At 57.6% G+C, this 12,528-nt stretch overlaps 1 protein-coding gene across 2 annotated transcripts in view; it reads right to left on the reverse strand.

The window, feature by feature from the left end:
- LOC111945378 (E3 ubiquitin-protein ligase BRE1B-like) overlaps nucleotides 1–12,528 on the reverse strand; it is a 25,300-nt gene continuing 12,772 nt past the window's right edge. For both annotated transcript variants that reach the window (XM_086872190.1, XM_086872189.1), the window contains 13 exons: nucleotides 12,369–12,443; nucleotides 11,647–11,766; nucleotides 11,139–11,318; nucleotides 9,769–9,904; nucleotides 9,053–9,174; nucleotides 8,264–8,757; nucleotides 7,766–7,883; nucleotides 6,468–6,617; nucleotides 4,704–4,916; nucleotides 3,470–3,595; nucleotides 2,690–2,830; nucleotides 1,791–1,892; nucleotides 1–1,245 (listed from right to left, as the gene is read on the reverse strand). In XM_086872190.1, coding sequence (XP_086728316.1) covers nucleotides 1,069–1,245; nucleotides 1,791–1,892; nucleotides 2,690–2,830; nucleotides 3,470–3,595; nucleotides 4,704–4,916; nucleotides 6,468–6,617; nucleotides 7,766–7,883; nucleotides 8,264–8,757; nucleotides 9,053–9,174; nucleotides 9,769–9,904; nucleotides 11,139–11,318; nucleotides 11,647–11,766; nucleotides 12,369–12,443 — 2,154 coding nt within the window. In that variant the 3' untranslated portion in view covers nucleotides 1–1,068. The remainder of the gene's footprint in view (nucleotides 1,246–1,790; nucleotides 1,893–2,689; nucleotides 2,831–3,469; nucleotides 3,596–4,703; nucleotides 4,917–6,467; nucleotides 6,618–7,765; nucleotides 7,884–8,263; nucleotides 8,758–9,052; nucleotides 9,175–9,768; nucleotides 9,905–11,138; nucleotides 11,319–11,646; nucleotides 11,767–12,368; nucleotides 12,444–12,528) is intronic.

Genomic DNA, 12,528 nt, shown 5'->3' on the forward strand with positions numbered 1-12,528 from the left:
AACGATTCCGCGCGTTTTTATTGGCTGAGAGGGGAAAGGGGGCGGGGCCAGGCGGGTACGCTCAGGGGTCAAAGGTCAAGGTTGGGGGGAGGGGTCGGAGGGTGGTGACCACTCCGGACCGGCCAAAGGTGGCCGGGAGGGGGCCAGGGGTGGCTGAAAGTGACCGGTGGTCACCCTGGGGTGGTCAGAAATGGTGTGGGGCGGTCAGGGGTCACTCAGGGGTCGTGAGTGGTCACTCAGTGGTCACTCAGGGATGGTGAGTGGTGGTCAGGGGTCACTCAGGGGTCGTGAGTGGTCACTCAGTGGTCACTCAGTGGTCACTCAGTGGTCACTCAGGGGTCACTCAGTGGTCACTCAGGGATGGTGAGTGGTGGTCAGGGGTCACTCAGTGGTCACTCAGGGGAGGTCAGGGGTGGTCAGGGGAAGTCAGTGGTCATTCAGGGGTCACTCAGGGATGGTGAGTGGTCACTCAGCGCTCACTCAGGGGTCACTCAGGGGTGGTCAGGGATGATGAGTGGTCACTGAGTGGTCACTCAGCGGTCACTGAGCAGTCACTCAGCGGTCACTCAGGGATGGTGAGCGGTCACTCGGTCACCCAGCAGTCACTCAGCGGTCACTCAGGGTCACTCAGCGGTCACTCAGGGATGGTGAGCGGTCACTCAGCGGTCACTGGGCGGTCACTCAGGGATGGTGAGTGGTCACTCAGTGGTCACTGAGCGGTCACTCAGCAGTCACTGGGCGGTCACTCAGGGATGGTGAGTGGTCACTCAGTGGTCACTGGGCGGTCACTGGGCGGTCACCCAGCGGTCACTCAGGGATGGTGAGTGGTCACTCAGTGGTCACTGGGCGGTCACCCAGCGGTCACTCAGCGGTCACTCAGGGATGGTGAGTGGTCACTCAGTGGTCACTGGGCGGTCACCCAGCGGTCACCCAGCGGTCACTCAGGGATGGTGAGTGGTCACTCAGTGGTCACTGGGCGGTCACCCAGCGGTCACTCAGGGTCACTCAGGGATGGTGAGCGGTCACTGAGCGGTCACTCAGGGTCACTCAGTGGTCACTCAGGGTCACTCAGCTGATGTAGACGCGGTGGAAGTCGTGGGCACCGAAGGCGGCGTTGCACTTGGGGCACTTGCGCTGCCGCGTGTCGTAGCGGCTCTTGACGCACTCGAAGCAGAAGACGTGGAAGCACTTGGTCAGCACCGCGTCCTTCTTGCGGGCATTGCAGCACGGACACGTCAGCCGGGCCTGGCCGGAGGGAGACTGACCGTCAGTGACCGGCAGTGACCGGCAGTGACCGGCAGTGACCGCCCGGGAACGGCCGGGACAGTCAGTGACCACCCGGGACAGTCAGTGACCGTCAGTGACCTTCAGTGACCATCCAGGACAGTCAGTGACCACCCAGGACAGTCAGTGACCGGCAGTGACCATCAGTGACCGCCCAGGACAGTCAGTGACCCCCCGGGACCACCCAGGACCCGCGAGGGGTCATCAGAGGGCATTAATGGTCATTAGCGGTAATTAAAGGCCGTTAAGGGTCACTCGAGGTCAGCTGGAATGACCCCAGGTCAGCCGAGGTCCAGGAAGGTTCCAGAAAGTCCCAGAAGGTCCCGGAAGGTCCCAGAAGGTCCCGGAAGGTCCCGGAAGGTTCCGGAAGGTTCCGGAAGGTCCCAGAAGGTCCCAGAAGGGTCCGGAAGGTTCCAGAAGGTTCCGGAAGGTTCCGGAAGGTTCCGGAAGGCCCTGGAAGGTCCCGGAAGGTTCCGGAAGGTTCCGGAAGGTCCCCCCAGGCTCACCCGGTACTCCTTGATCTCCTCCTGCAGGATCTGGTCGGCGTCGGCGTAAACCTCCACCTTGCGCTGCTTCTCCAGCTTCCGGCGCAGCCGCGACAGCTCCTCCTGCCGGGGGGGAGAAACCCCGAATTCCCGGAGAATTCACCCAAAAAACACCCCCGAATCGCACAGAACTCACCCAAAAATCACCCCCGAATTCCCAGAGAATTCACCCAAAAAAACACCCCTGAATCGCCCTGAATTCACCCAAAAATCACCCTGAATTTATACAGAATTCACCCAAAAAAACACCCCCGAAACGCACAGAATTCACCCAAAAATCACCCTGAATTCACACAGAATTTACCCAAGAAATCCTCCAAATTCCCAAAAATATTCCCGAAAATCCCCAAATTTCCCAAACTCCCCCCAAATCTCCTCCGAGCTGCCCGAGCTCCTCCCAAACCCTCCTGGAATTCCCAGAATTCCCAGAATTCCCAGAATTCTTGGCGTTCCCGCCATTCCCGCCATTCCCATCATCCCCATCGTTCCCGCCATTCCCAGAACTCCCAGCATTCTCAGAACTCCCAGAATTCCCAGAATTCCCATCATTCCCATCATTCCCAGAATTCCCAGAACTCCCAGCATTCCCGGCGTTCCCATCATCCCCAGCATTCCCATCATCCCCATCGTTCCCATCATTCCCAGAACTCCCAGAATTCCCATCATTCCCATCATTTCCAGAATTCCCATCGTTCCCGCCATCCCCATCATTCCCAGAACTGCCAGAATTCCCAGAATTCCCGCCGTTCCCACAATTCCTGGAATTCCCGCCATTCCCTGAATTCCCGCCGTTCCCGGAATCCCCGCCGTTCCCGGAATCCCCGCCGTTCCCGCCGTTGCCGGAACTGGTTGCGGCGCACCTGCGCGCGTTTGAGGCTGAGCGATTCCTTGTCCTTGGCGGCGCGGTTCTCGGCCGCGCACACCTGCAGCTCCCGCAGCCGCGCCTGCACGTGCTCGCCCTGCGCCCGCAGGTCCTCGGCCAGCTGCGCCGCCTCCACCGCCTGCCGACACACCTGGGGTCACCTGGGGACACCTGGGGACACCTGGGCACACCTGGGGACACCTGGGGACACCTGGACACACCTGGACACACCTGGGGACACCTGGGGACACCTGGGCATTCCTGGGGACACCTGGGGGGCTGGGCACACCTGGGGACACACCTGGGACACACCTGGGGACACCTGGGGTCACCTGGGGGCTGGGGACACACCTGGGGACACACCTGGGGACACCTGGGCACTCCTGGACACACCTGGGGACACCTGGGGGGCTGGGGACACCTGGGGACACACCTGGGGACACCTGGGGGGCTGGGGACACCTGGGGACACACCTGGGGACACACCTGGGGACACCTGGGGACACACCTGGGCACACCTGGGCACACCTCGGGCTGTTCTGGACACACCTGGGACACACCTGGGCTCACCTGGGGACACCTGGACACACCTGGGCACACCTGGGGACACCTGGGGACACACCTGGGGACATCTGGGGACACCTGGGGGCTGGGGACACACCTGGGGACACCTGAGGGGGCTGGGAACACACCTGGGCACAACGGGGACACACCTGGGGACACCTGGACACACCTGTGCCCACACCTGAGCCCACCTGAGCCCACCTGCGGCCCCTCACCTTCCTCTTGTGCAGCTCCAGCGCCTGCGAGCGCAGGCTCAGCTCCTTCTCCACCGCGCCCAGGGCGCTCTGCAGGCCCCGCTCCTTCTCCTCCAGCTTCTGCACCACCTGCAGCTGCGCCTCCACCTGCCCAGGTGCGCCACCCGCCCATCGTTAATCACTCATTAGCAACACCGGGCAACTGACAGGCGAAATTACGGCCGTTCTGGGCCTTTATTAGCTGCTATTAGGCAATTATTAGCTGCTATTAGGCAATTATTAGCTGTTATTAGGCAATTATGAGCTTTTATTAGGCAATTATTAGCTATTAGGTCTTTATTAGCTGTTATTAGGCCTTTATTAGCACTAATAACCGGCACTAATTACATTAATTACAGGGGTTAATTCCCGGGGCTGACCTGCGCCTTGAGGGCGTTATCAGCACTAATTACGGCACTAATTACATTAATTACAGGGTTAATTCCCGGGGCTGACCTGCGCCTTGGGGGCGTTATCAGCACTAATTACAGCACTAATTACATTAATTACAGGGTCAATTCCCAGGGCTGACCTGCGCCTTGAGGGCGTTATCAGCACTAATTAGGGCACTAATTACATTAATTACAGGGGTCGTTCCCGGGGCTGACCTGCGCCTTGAGGGTGTTATCAGCACTAATTACAGCACTAATTACATTAATAACAGGGTCAATTCCCGGGGCTGACCTGCGCCTTGAGGGCGTTATCAGCACTAATAACCGGCACTAATTACATTAATAACAGGAGTCGTTCCCGGGGCTGACCTGCGCCTTGAGGGCGCTATCAGCACTAATTACGGCACTAATTACATTAATTACAGGGTTAATTCCCAGGGCTGACCTGCGCCTTGAGGGCGTTATCAGCACTAATTACGGCACTAATTACATTAATTACAGGGTCAATTCCCATGGCTGACCTGCGCCTTGAGGGCGTTATCAGCACTAATTACGGCACTAATTACATTAATTACAGGGTTAATTCCCGGGGCTGACCTGCACCTTGAGGGCGTTATCAGCACTAATTACGGCACTAATTACATTAATTACGGGGTTAATTCCCGGGGCTGACCTGCGCCTTGAGGGCGTTATCAGCACTAATTACGGCACTAATTACATTAATTAAAGGGTTCGTTCCCGGGGCTGACCTGCGCCTTGAGGGCGCTATCAGCACTAATTAGGGCACTAATTACATTAATTACGGGGTTAATTCCCGGGCTGACCTGCGCCTTGAGGGCCAGCACCTGCTCGGCCAGCTCGTCCTTCTCCTCGCGCAGCAGCTTGTGGATCTGGTTGGCCTTGATGCGCTCCGACATCAGCTTGAAGTTGGCGTCGTCCTTCTCGCGCAGCTGTTGCAGCAGCCGCAGGTTCTGCTCCTGCATGTCCTCGAAGGCCTGGCCCGTCACGTCCATCTCCGACAGCAGCGCCTCCTCCTCCTGGCGCCGCGCCGCCGCCGTGGGCGGGGCGAGGAGGGTGTCAGTCACGGGCAACATGGCCGCCATTGTGGGCGGGGCAAGGAGGGCGTCAGTCAGGGGCAACATGGCCGCCATTGTGGGCGGGGCAAGGAGGGCATCAGTCAGGGGCAACATGGCCGCCGTCGTGGGCGGGGCGAGGAGGGTGTCAGTCAGGGGCAACATGGCCGCCGTCGTGGGCGGGGCGAGGAGGGTGTCAGTCAGGGACAACATGGCCGCCGTTGTGGGCGGGGCGAGGAGGGTGTCAGTCAGGGACAACATGGCCGCCATCGTGGGCGGGGCGAGGAGGGTGTCAGTCAGGGGCAACATGGCCGCCATTGTGGGCGGGGCGAGGAGGGTGTCAGTCAGGGGCAACATGGCCGACATTGTGGGCGGGGCAAGGAGGGTGTCAGTCACGGGCAACATGGCCGCCGTCGTGGGCGGGGCGAGGAGGGTGTCAGTCAGGGACAACATGGCCGCCGTTGTGGGCGGGGCTAGGAGGGTGTCAGTCAGGGACAACATGGCCGCCATTGTGGGCAGGGCAAGGAGGGTGTCAGTCAGGGACAACATGGCCGCCGTCGTGGGCGGGGCGAGGAGGGTGTCAGTCAGGGGCAACATGGCCGCCGTTGTGGGCGGGGCGAGGAGGGCGTCACTCAGGGACAACATGGCCGACATGAAACCAGCTCCTGTCCCTCCCCAGGTGTCCCCAGGTGTGCCCAGGTGTGTTCCAGACTGGGCTCTAGACTGGGCTCTAGAGCGGTTCTAGACTGGGCTCTAGAGCGGTTCTAGACTCGGTTCTAGACTAGGTTCTAGATCGGGTTCTAGACTCGGTTCTAGATCGGGTTCTAGACTCGGTTCTAGATCGGGTTCTAGACTCGGTTCTAGATCGGGTTCTAGACTGGGTTCTAGGTGTATTCCAGCTGTCCCCAGGTGTCCCTCACCTGTCCCAGGTGTCCCCAGGTGTCCCTCACCTGTCCCAGGTGTCCCCAGGTGTCCCTCACCTGTCCCAGGTGTCCCCAGGTGTGTCCCCAGGTGTCCCTCACCTGTCCCAGGTGTCCCCAGGTGTCCCTCACCTGTCCCAGGTGTCCCCAGGTGTCCCTCACCTGTCCCAGGTGTCCCCAGGTGTCCCTCACCTGTCCAAGGTGTGTCCCCAGGTGTCCCTCACCTGTCCCAGGTGTCCCTCACCTGTCCCAGATGTCCCCAGGTGTCCCTCACCTGTCCCAGGTGTCCCCAGGTGTGTCCCCAGGTGTCCCTCACCTGTCCCCAGGTGTCCCTCACCTGTCCAAGGTGTGTCCCCAGGTGTCCCTCACCTGTCCCAGGTGTCCCCAGGTGTCCCTCACCTGTCCCAGGTGTGTCCCCAGGTGTCCCTCACCTGTCCCCAGGTGTCCCTCACCTGTCCCAGGTGTCCCTCACCTGTCCCAGGTGTCCCTCACCTGTCCCAGGTGTCCCCAGGTGTGTCCCCAGGTGTCCCTCACCTGTCCCAGGTGTCCCTCACCTGTCCCCAGGTGTCCCTCACCTGTCCCAGGTGTCCCTCACCTGTTTGGTGGCCGCCAGCCGCCGCTGCAGGTGCTCGATCTGCTCCTCGCTCAGGCGCAGCCGCCGCAGCGCCTCCTCATCCGCCAGCTTCTTGCTCTCGCGGCGCTCGCGCTCCTCCAGCTCCCGCCAGCGCCCCCGCAGCTCCTCCAGCTGCTCACGTCATTAATTAACCGTTAATTATTCATTAATTAATCGCTAATCATTCATTAATCATCCATTAAACGCTAAATGTGAGCACCATGCATTCACACCCAGAACCAGCTCCGGCGCTCGCGCTCCTCCAGCTCCCGCCAGCGCCCCCGCAGCTCCTCCAGCTGCCCACGTCGTTAATTAACCGTTAATTAATCACTAATTAATCGCTAATCATTCATTAAACGCTAAATGTGAGCACCATGCATTCACACCCTGAACCAGCTCCGGCTCTCGCGCTAATCCAGCTCTCGCCAGCGCCCCCGCAGCTCCTCCAGCTGCCCACACATCGTTAATTAACCGTCAATTAATCACTAATTAACCGTTAAATAATCGTTAATCATCCATTAAACGCTAAATGTGAGCACCATGGATTCACACCCAGAACCAGCTCCGGCGCTCGCGCTCCTCCAGCTCCCGCCAGCGCCCCCGCAGCTCCTCCAGCTGCCCACACGTTAATTAATCGTTAATTAATCACTAATTAATCCTTAATCATTCGTTAATCATTCATTAAACGCTAAATGTGAGCACCATGGATTCACACCCAGAACCAGCTCCGGCTCTCGCGCTCCTCCAGCTGCTCACACAGCGTTAATTAACCATTAATTAGCCATTAATTAATCAACAATTAATCATTAATTATTGGTTAATCATTCGTTAACAGTTAATTAAACGCAAAATGCGAACGGGATGAATTAACGTCCAAATCCAGTTCTGGCTCCAGTGACACTCCTGCTCCTCCTCCGGCTAATTAATGCTCATTACTTAACGAATAAATTAATGAGCAATTAATTATCAACTAGTTATTATTAATTAATCATTAATTAGCCATTAATTAAAAGCTAAAGGTGAACAGGATGAATTAATGTCCAAAACCAGCTCCGGCTCTGGCGCCGCTCCTGCTCCTCCTCCGGCTAATTAACGCTCGTTACTTAACGAATAAGTTAACGAGTGATTAATTAATTAACAATTAATCAGCCACTCGCCCCAGCACCGCCCCCCAATTAACCGTTAACCCCTCGCTGGCACGCAGCCCTGCGCGAGCCCCGCCCCCGGCCGGCCGGTGGGCGCTGAGGAGCGGCTCGTTAGCGCTAATTAGCGCTAATTACCTCGGCCTTGCTCTTCCTCTCGGCCGCCATCAGCGTCACCTTGTCGCGCTGCTCCTTGGGCGCCGATTTGTACATGTCCAGCAGCAGCTTCATCTCCTTCTGGTTCTCCTGCGCCTTCCTGACGCCATTTGCATCTCATTTGCATACCTCTTCAAAGCGGCCACGCCCCCCACCCTCCCCGGCTTGGCTCCGCCCCGTTTTTATTTGGCTCCCAACGCGCCAATGGCGGGGGAGGAACGAGGGAAGACCCCCGAGAACCGCCCCCAAATTTAAATCCAGGCTCCTAACAGCTATTTTGCATGCGATTTGCATATTCACAAGCCACACCCCCTTATCTGGCTCCACCCCCTTTTCAACTCCCCCAAACTGGGGAAATTTGGGTCCAAACTCCCCCAAAACAGGGGAAAAAACCGGGAAATCGCCCAAATTCACCCCCCTCGAGGCCCCTCCCACACAGCCCCTCATTAACATCTCATTAGCATGGCCCCGCCCACTCACTTGAGCTCCGCCCTCAGCTGTTTCAGCACCTCCGAGTCTTTTTTCTTGTTCTCCTCGGGGCCGCCCTTGGGCCGCTCCCGCCCCTCCCCCCGCGCCCCGCCCCCCGCCCCCCGCTCGGGGCGGGGCCTGGGAGGGGGCGGGGCCGGGGGCCGGGGAGGGGGCGGGGCTTGCGGGGCCGGGCTGGGGGTGGGGGCGGGGCTGGGGGTGGGGGCGGGGCCGGGGGCTTCTTCCTCTTCCTCCTTCGGGGGGGGAGGGGCGGCTTTGGGAGGAGGGTCCTGGGGGGAGGGGCCGGGGGCGACCACGCCCTCTTTGTCCTCGGAAGGGGGAGGGGCGGGGGTGGGGGGAGGGGCCGGGGTTTCCTCGGGGGGAGGGGCAGAGCTGGAGGAGGGGGCGGGGCCAGAGGAGGAAGAGGAGGAAGAGGAGGAGGAGGGGGGAGGGGGTGGGGGAGGGGCGGGGCTGGGTGGGGGAGGGGCGCCGCTGGCCTGGAGGCGGAGCTGGAAGAGAAAGGGGGAGGGGTCAGGAGGACACGCCCACTTAAAGAGACCACGCTCGTTTTTGCCACACCCCTTCAAGCCCCACCCTCACTCTTAAAGGGACCACACCCCCTTAAAGAAACCACACCCCCTTAAAGAAACCACACCCCCATTAAAGGGACCACACCCCCATTAAAGGGACCACACCTCTCTTAAAGAGACCACACCACTCTTAAAGAGACCACACCCTCTGTTAAAGGGACCGCCTTCCTCTTCCGGACACCGTGGCCCCGCCCCCCGCGGAGGCCCCGCCCACCTTGCTGATCTCGGCCTGCACCTCGCGCAGTTTGCGCTTGTAGCGCTGCACGTCCCCCTTGAGCTGGTGGTTGTGGTTCTGCAGGGAACTGATCAGGTGCCGCATCTCCCGGTTAATGGGGCCTGCACAGGTGAGAGGGGACAGGTGGGACAGGTGAGATGGGACAGGTGGGACAGGTGGGACAGGTGAGATGGGACAGGTGGGGACAGGTGAGACAGGTGACAGGAGACAGGTGGGACAGGTAGGGACAGGACAGGTGAGACAGGTGACAGGAGACAGGTGAGACAGGTAGGGACAGGACAGGTGAGATGGGACAGGTGGGACAGGTGAGACAGGACAGGTGACAGGAGACAGGTGAGACAGGTGAGATGGGACAGGTGGGACAGGTGGGACAGGTGAGATGGGACAGGTGGGGACAGGTGAGACAGGTGACAGGAGACAGGTGGGACAGGTAGGGACAGGTGAGACAGGACAGGTGACAGGAGACAGGTGGGACAGGTAGGGACAGGACAGGTGAGACAGGTGACAGGAGACAGGTGGGACAGGTAGGGACAGCACAGGTGAGACAGGTGACAGGAGACAGGTGGGACAGGTGGGGACAGGTGGGACAGGTGAGACAGGTGACAGGAGACAGGTGGGACAGGTAGGGACAGGACAGGTGAGACAGGTGAGATGGGACAGGTGGGACAGGGGAGCACAGGTGCGCCGTCCCTCACCTGCCTGCTCGTTGGCCGCCAGGTTCTGCTCGAACTCGATGCGCAGCATCTCGTACTCCTTGCGCACCTGAGCCAAGGTGTCCTCCAGCTGGATCACCTCAGTGCGCAGCCGCTTCTGCACGCCCAGCTCGTCGCTCTGCGGGGAGAGCCCCAAACCCCAACTCTGCAACCTCCTTATCCACCGCCGGGGCTTTATTCATGGTTATTCATCTTGGGGTTTTATTTATTGTTATTCATCTTTGGGACTTTATTTATTGTAATTTACCTTCGGGGCTTTATTTATGGTTATTCATCTTGGGGTTTTATTTATGGTTATTCATCTTTGGGGTTTTATTTATTGTTATCCACCGCTGGGGCTTTATTCATGGTTATTCATCTTTGGGCTTTATTTATTGTAATTCACATTCAGGGTTTTATTTATGGTTATTCACATTCAGGGTTTTATTTATTGTTATTCATCTTTGGGGTTTTATTTATGGTTATTCATCTTTGGGGTTTTATTTATTGTTATTCATCTTTGGGACTTTATTTATTGTAATTCATTTTCATGGTTTTATTTATTGTAATTCATCTTTGGGGTTTTATTTATTGTTATTCACCTTTGGGGTTTTATTTATGGTTATTCATTTTGGGGTTTTATTTATTGTTATTCATCTTTGGCGTTTTATTTATTGTAATTCATCTTTGGGGTTTTATTTATTGTTATTCACATTCAGGGTTTTATTTATTGTTATTCATCTTTGGGGTTTTATTTATTGTAATTCACCTTCGGGGCTTTATTTATTATTATTCACATTCAGGGGTTTTATTTTATTGTAATTCATCTTTGGGGTTTTATTTATTGTTATTCACATTCAGGGTTTTATTTCATTATTTTTATTTCATTATTATTCTTTTTCAGAGTTTTTATTTTATTATTATTCTGTATTTGATTATTATTAGTCCTTTTCAGGGTTTTATTTTATTATTATTCACCTTCGGGGTTTTATTTCATTATTACTCCTTATTTTATTATTATTATTATTCTTTTCCAGGGTTTTATTTATTTGGATGGGGAATTATGGGATTGACGACGCCGGCGGCCATCTTGGATGGGGAATTATGGGATTGATGGCTCTGGCCGCCATCTTGGATGGGGAATTATGGGATTGATGGCGCCGGCGGCCATCTTGGATGGGGAATTATGGGATTGATGGTGCCGGTGGCCATCTTGGATGGGGAATTATGGGATTGATGGCTCTGGCGGCCATCTTGGAGCTGAGTTACGGGGATTAATGTCCCCAAACGTCCCCAAAATTGCCCCAAACGTCCCCAAACATCCCCAAACGTCCCCAGCCGTCCCCGGGTGACCCCCCGAGGCCCCGGCCCACCTCCATGTGCTCGATGTGGCGCAGGTGGCTGTTCTTGGTGGCCAGCAGCAGCGCCCGCGCCTCGTCCAGCTGCGTCTTCACCTGCAGGCTCTCGTGGTAGAGCAGCGAGAACTGCGACTGCAGCACCTTGTACTCCAGGGCCTCCTTCACCGCCTCCTCGGGCAGCGAGCGCAGCGCCACCTGCGCAGGTGAGAGACACCTGAGTGACCTCTGTGTGACGCCTGAGTGACCCCTGAGTGACCCCTGAGTGACCCCTGCAGGTACTCCAGGGCCTCCTTCACCGCCTCCTCGGGCAGCGAGCGCAGCGCCACCTGCGCAGGTGAGGGACACCTGAGTGACCTCTGTGTGACCCCTGAGTGACCCCTGAGTCCCCAAATGTCCCCAATGATGTCCCCGTCGGTGTCACCTTGAGGCGCTCCTGGCCCCTGACGGCCCCAACATCCCTGAGCCCCCCGATGTCCCCAAATGTCCCCGTTGGTGTCCCCAATGATGTCCCCGTCGGTGTCACCTTGAGGCGCTCCTGGCCCCTGACGGCCGCCTGCAGCTCCAGCTGCAGTTTCTCCAGCTCGGCCATGCGGGAATTGGCCAAGTCCTGGTTCCCCTCCAGCTCCGCGTTCAGCATCTCGAACTGCGGGACATCGGCCCCGGAAACACGGGGTTCACCCCGGAAACACGGGATTCACCCCAAAAACACCGGGATTCACCCCGGAAACACGGGGTTCACCCCAAAAACCACAGGATTCACCCCAAAAACCACGGGGTTCACCCCAAAAACACCGGGGTTCACCCCAAAAACCACGGGGTTCACCCCAAAAACACCGGGGTTCACCCCGGAAACACGGGATTCACCCCAAAAACACCGGGGTTCACCCCAAAAACACCGGGGTTCACCCCAGAACCACGGGATTCACCCCAGAACCACGGGGTTCACCCCAAAAACCACAGGATTCACCCCAAAACTGCACCTCAGCTCCCCAAAACCACAGGGTTCACCCCAGAACCACAGGGTTCACCCCAAAAACCATGGGATTCACCCCAAAATTCCATCCCAACCCGCCAAAATCCCAAAGATTCCCCCAAACTGACCCAAATCCCCTCCAAACTCCTGAAATTCTCCCCAAATCCCCTCCGAACCCCCCCAATCCCAAAATTCCCCGCCCAATCCCAAAATTCCCCCCCCAATTCCCGATTTTTCCCAAATTCCCGGTTTTCCCCCCCAGTTTCCGTTACCTTCTGCATGCTCAGGGTGATCTGTCCCCCCTGGAAGCCCCCGGAGCTGCCGGAGCCGTAGGAGCCCGAAGTGAGCTGGGGACAGGTGAGCACAGGTGTGTCCAGGTGAGTCTCACCTGAGCCCGTCTGGGGCTCTCTGACCCCATTTTGGGGCTCTCTG

This window comes from Cyanistes caeruleus, chromosome 39 (genome assembly GCF_971803275.1).
Source record: "Cyanistes caeruleus chromosome 39, bCyaCae1.hap1.1, whole genome shotgun sequence".
In the NCBI taxonomy this organism is placed as follows: Eukaryota; Metazoa; Chordata; class Aves; order Passeriformes; family Paridae; genus Cyanistes; species Cyanistes caeruleus.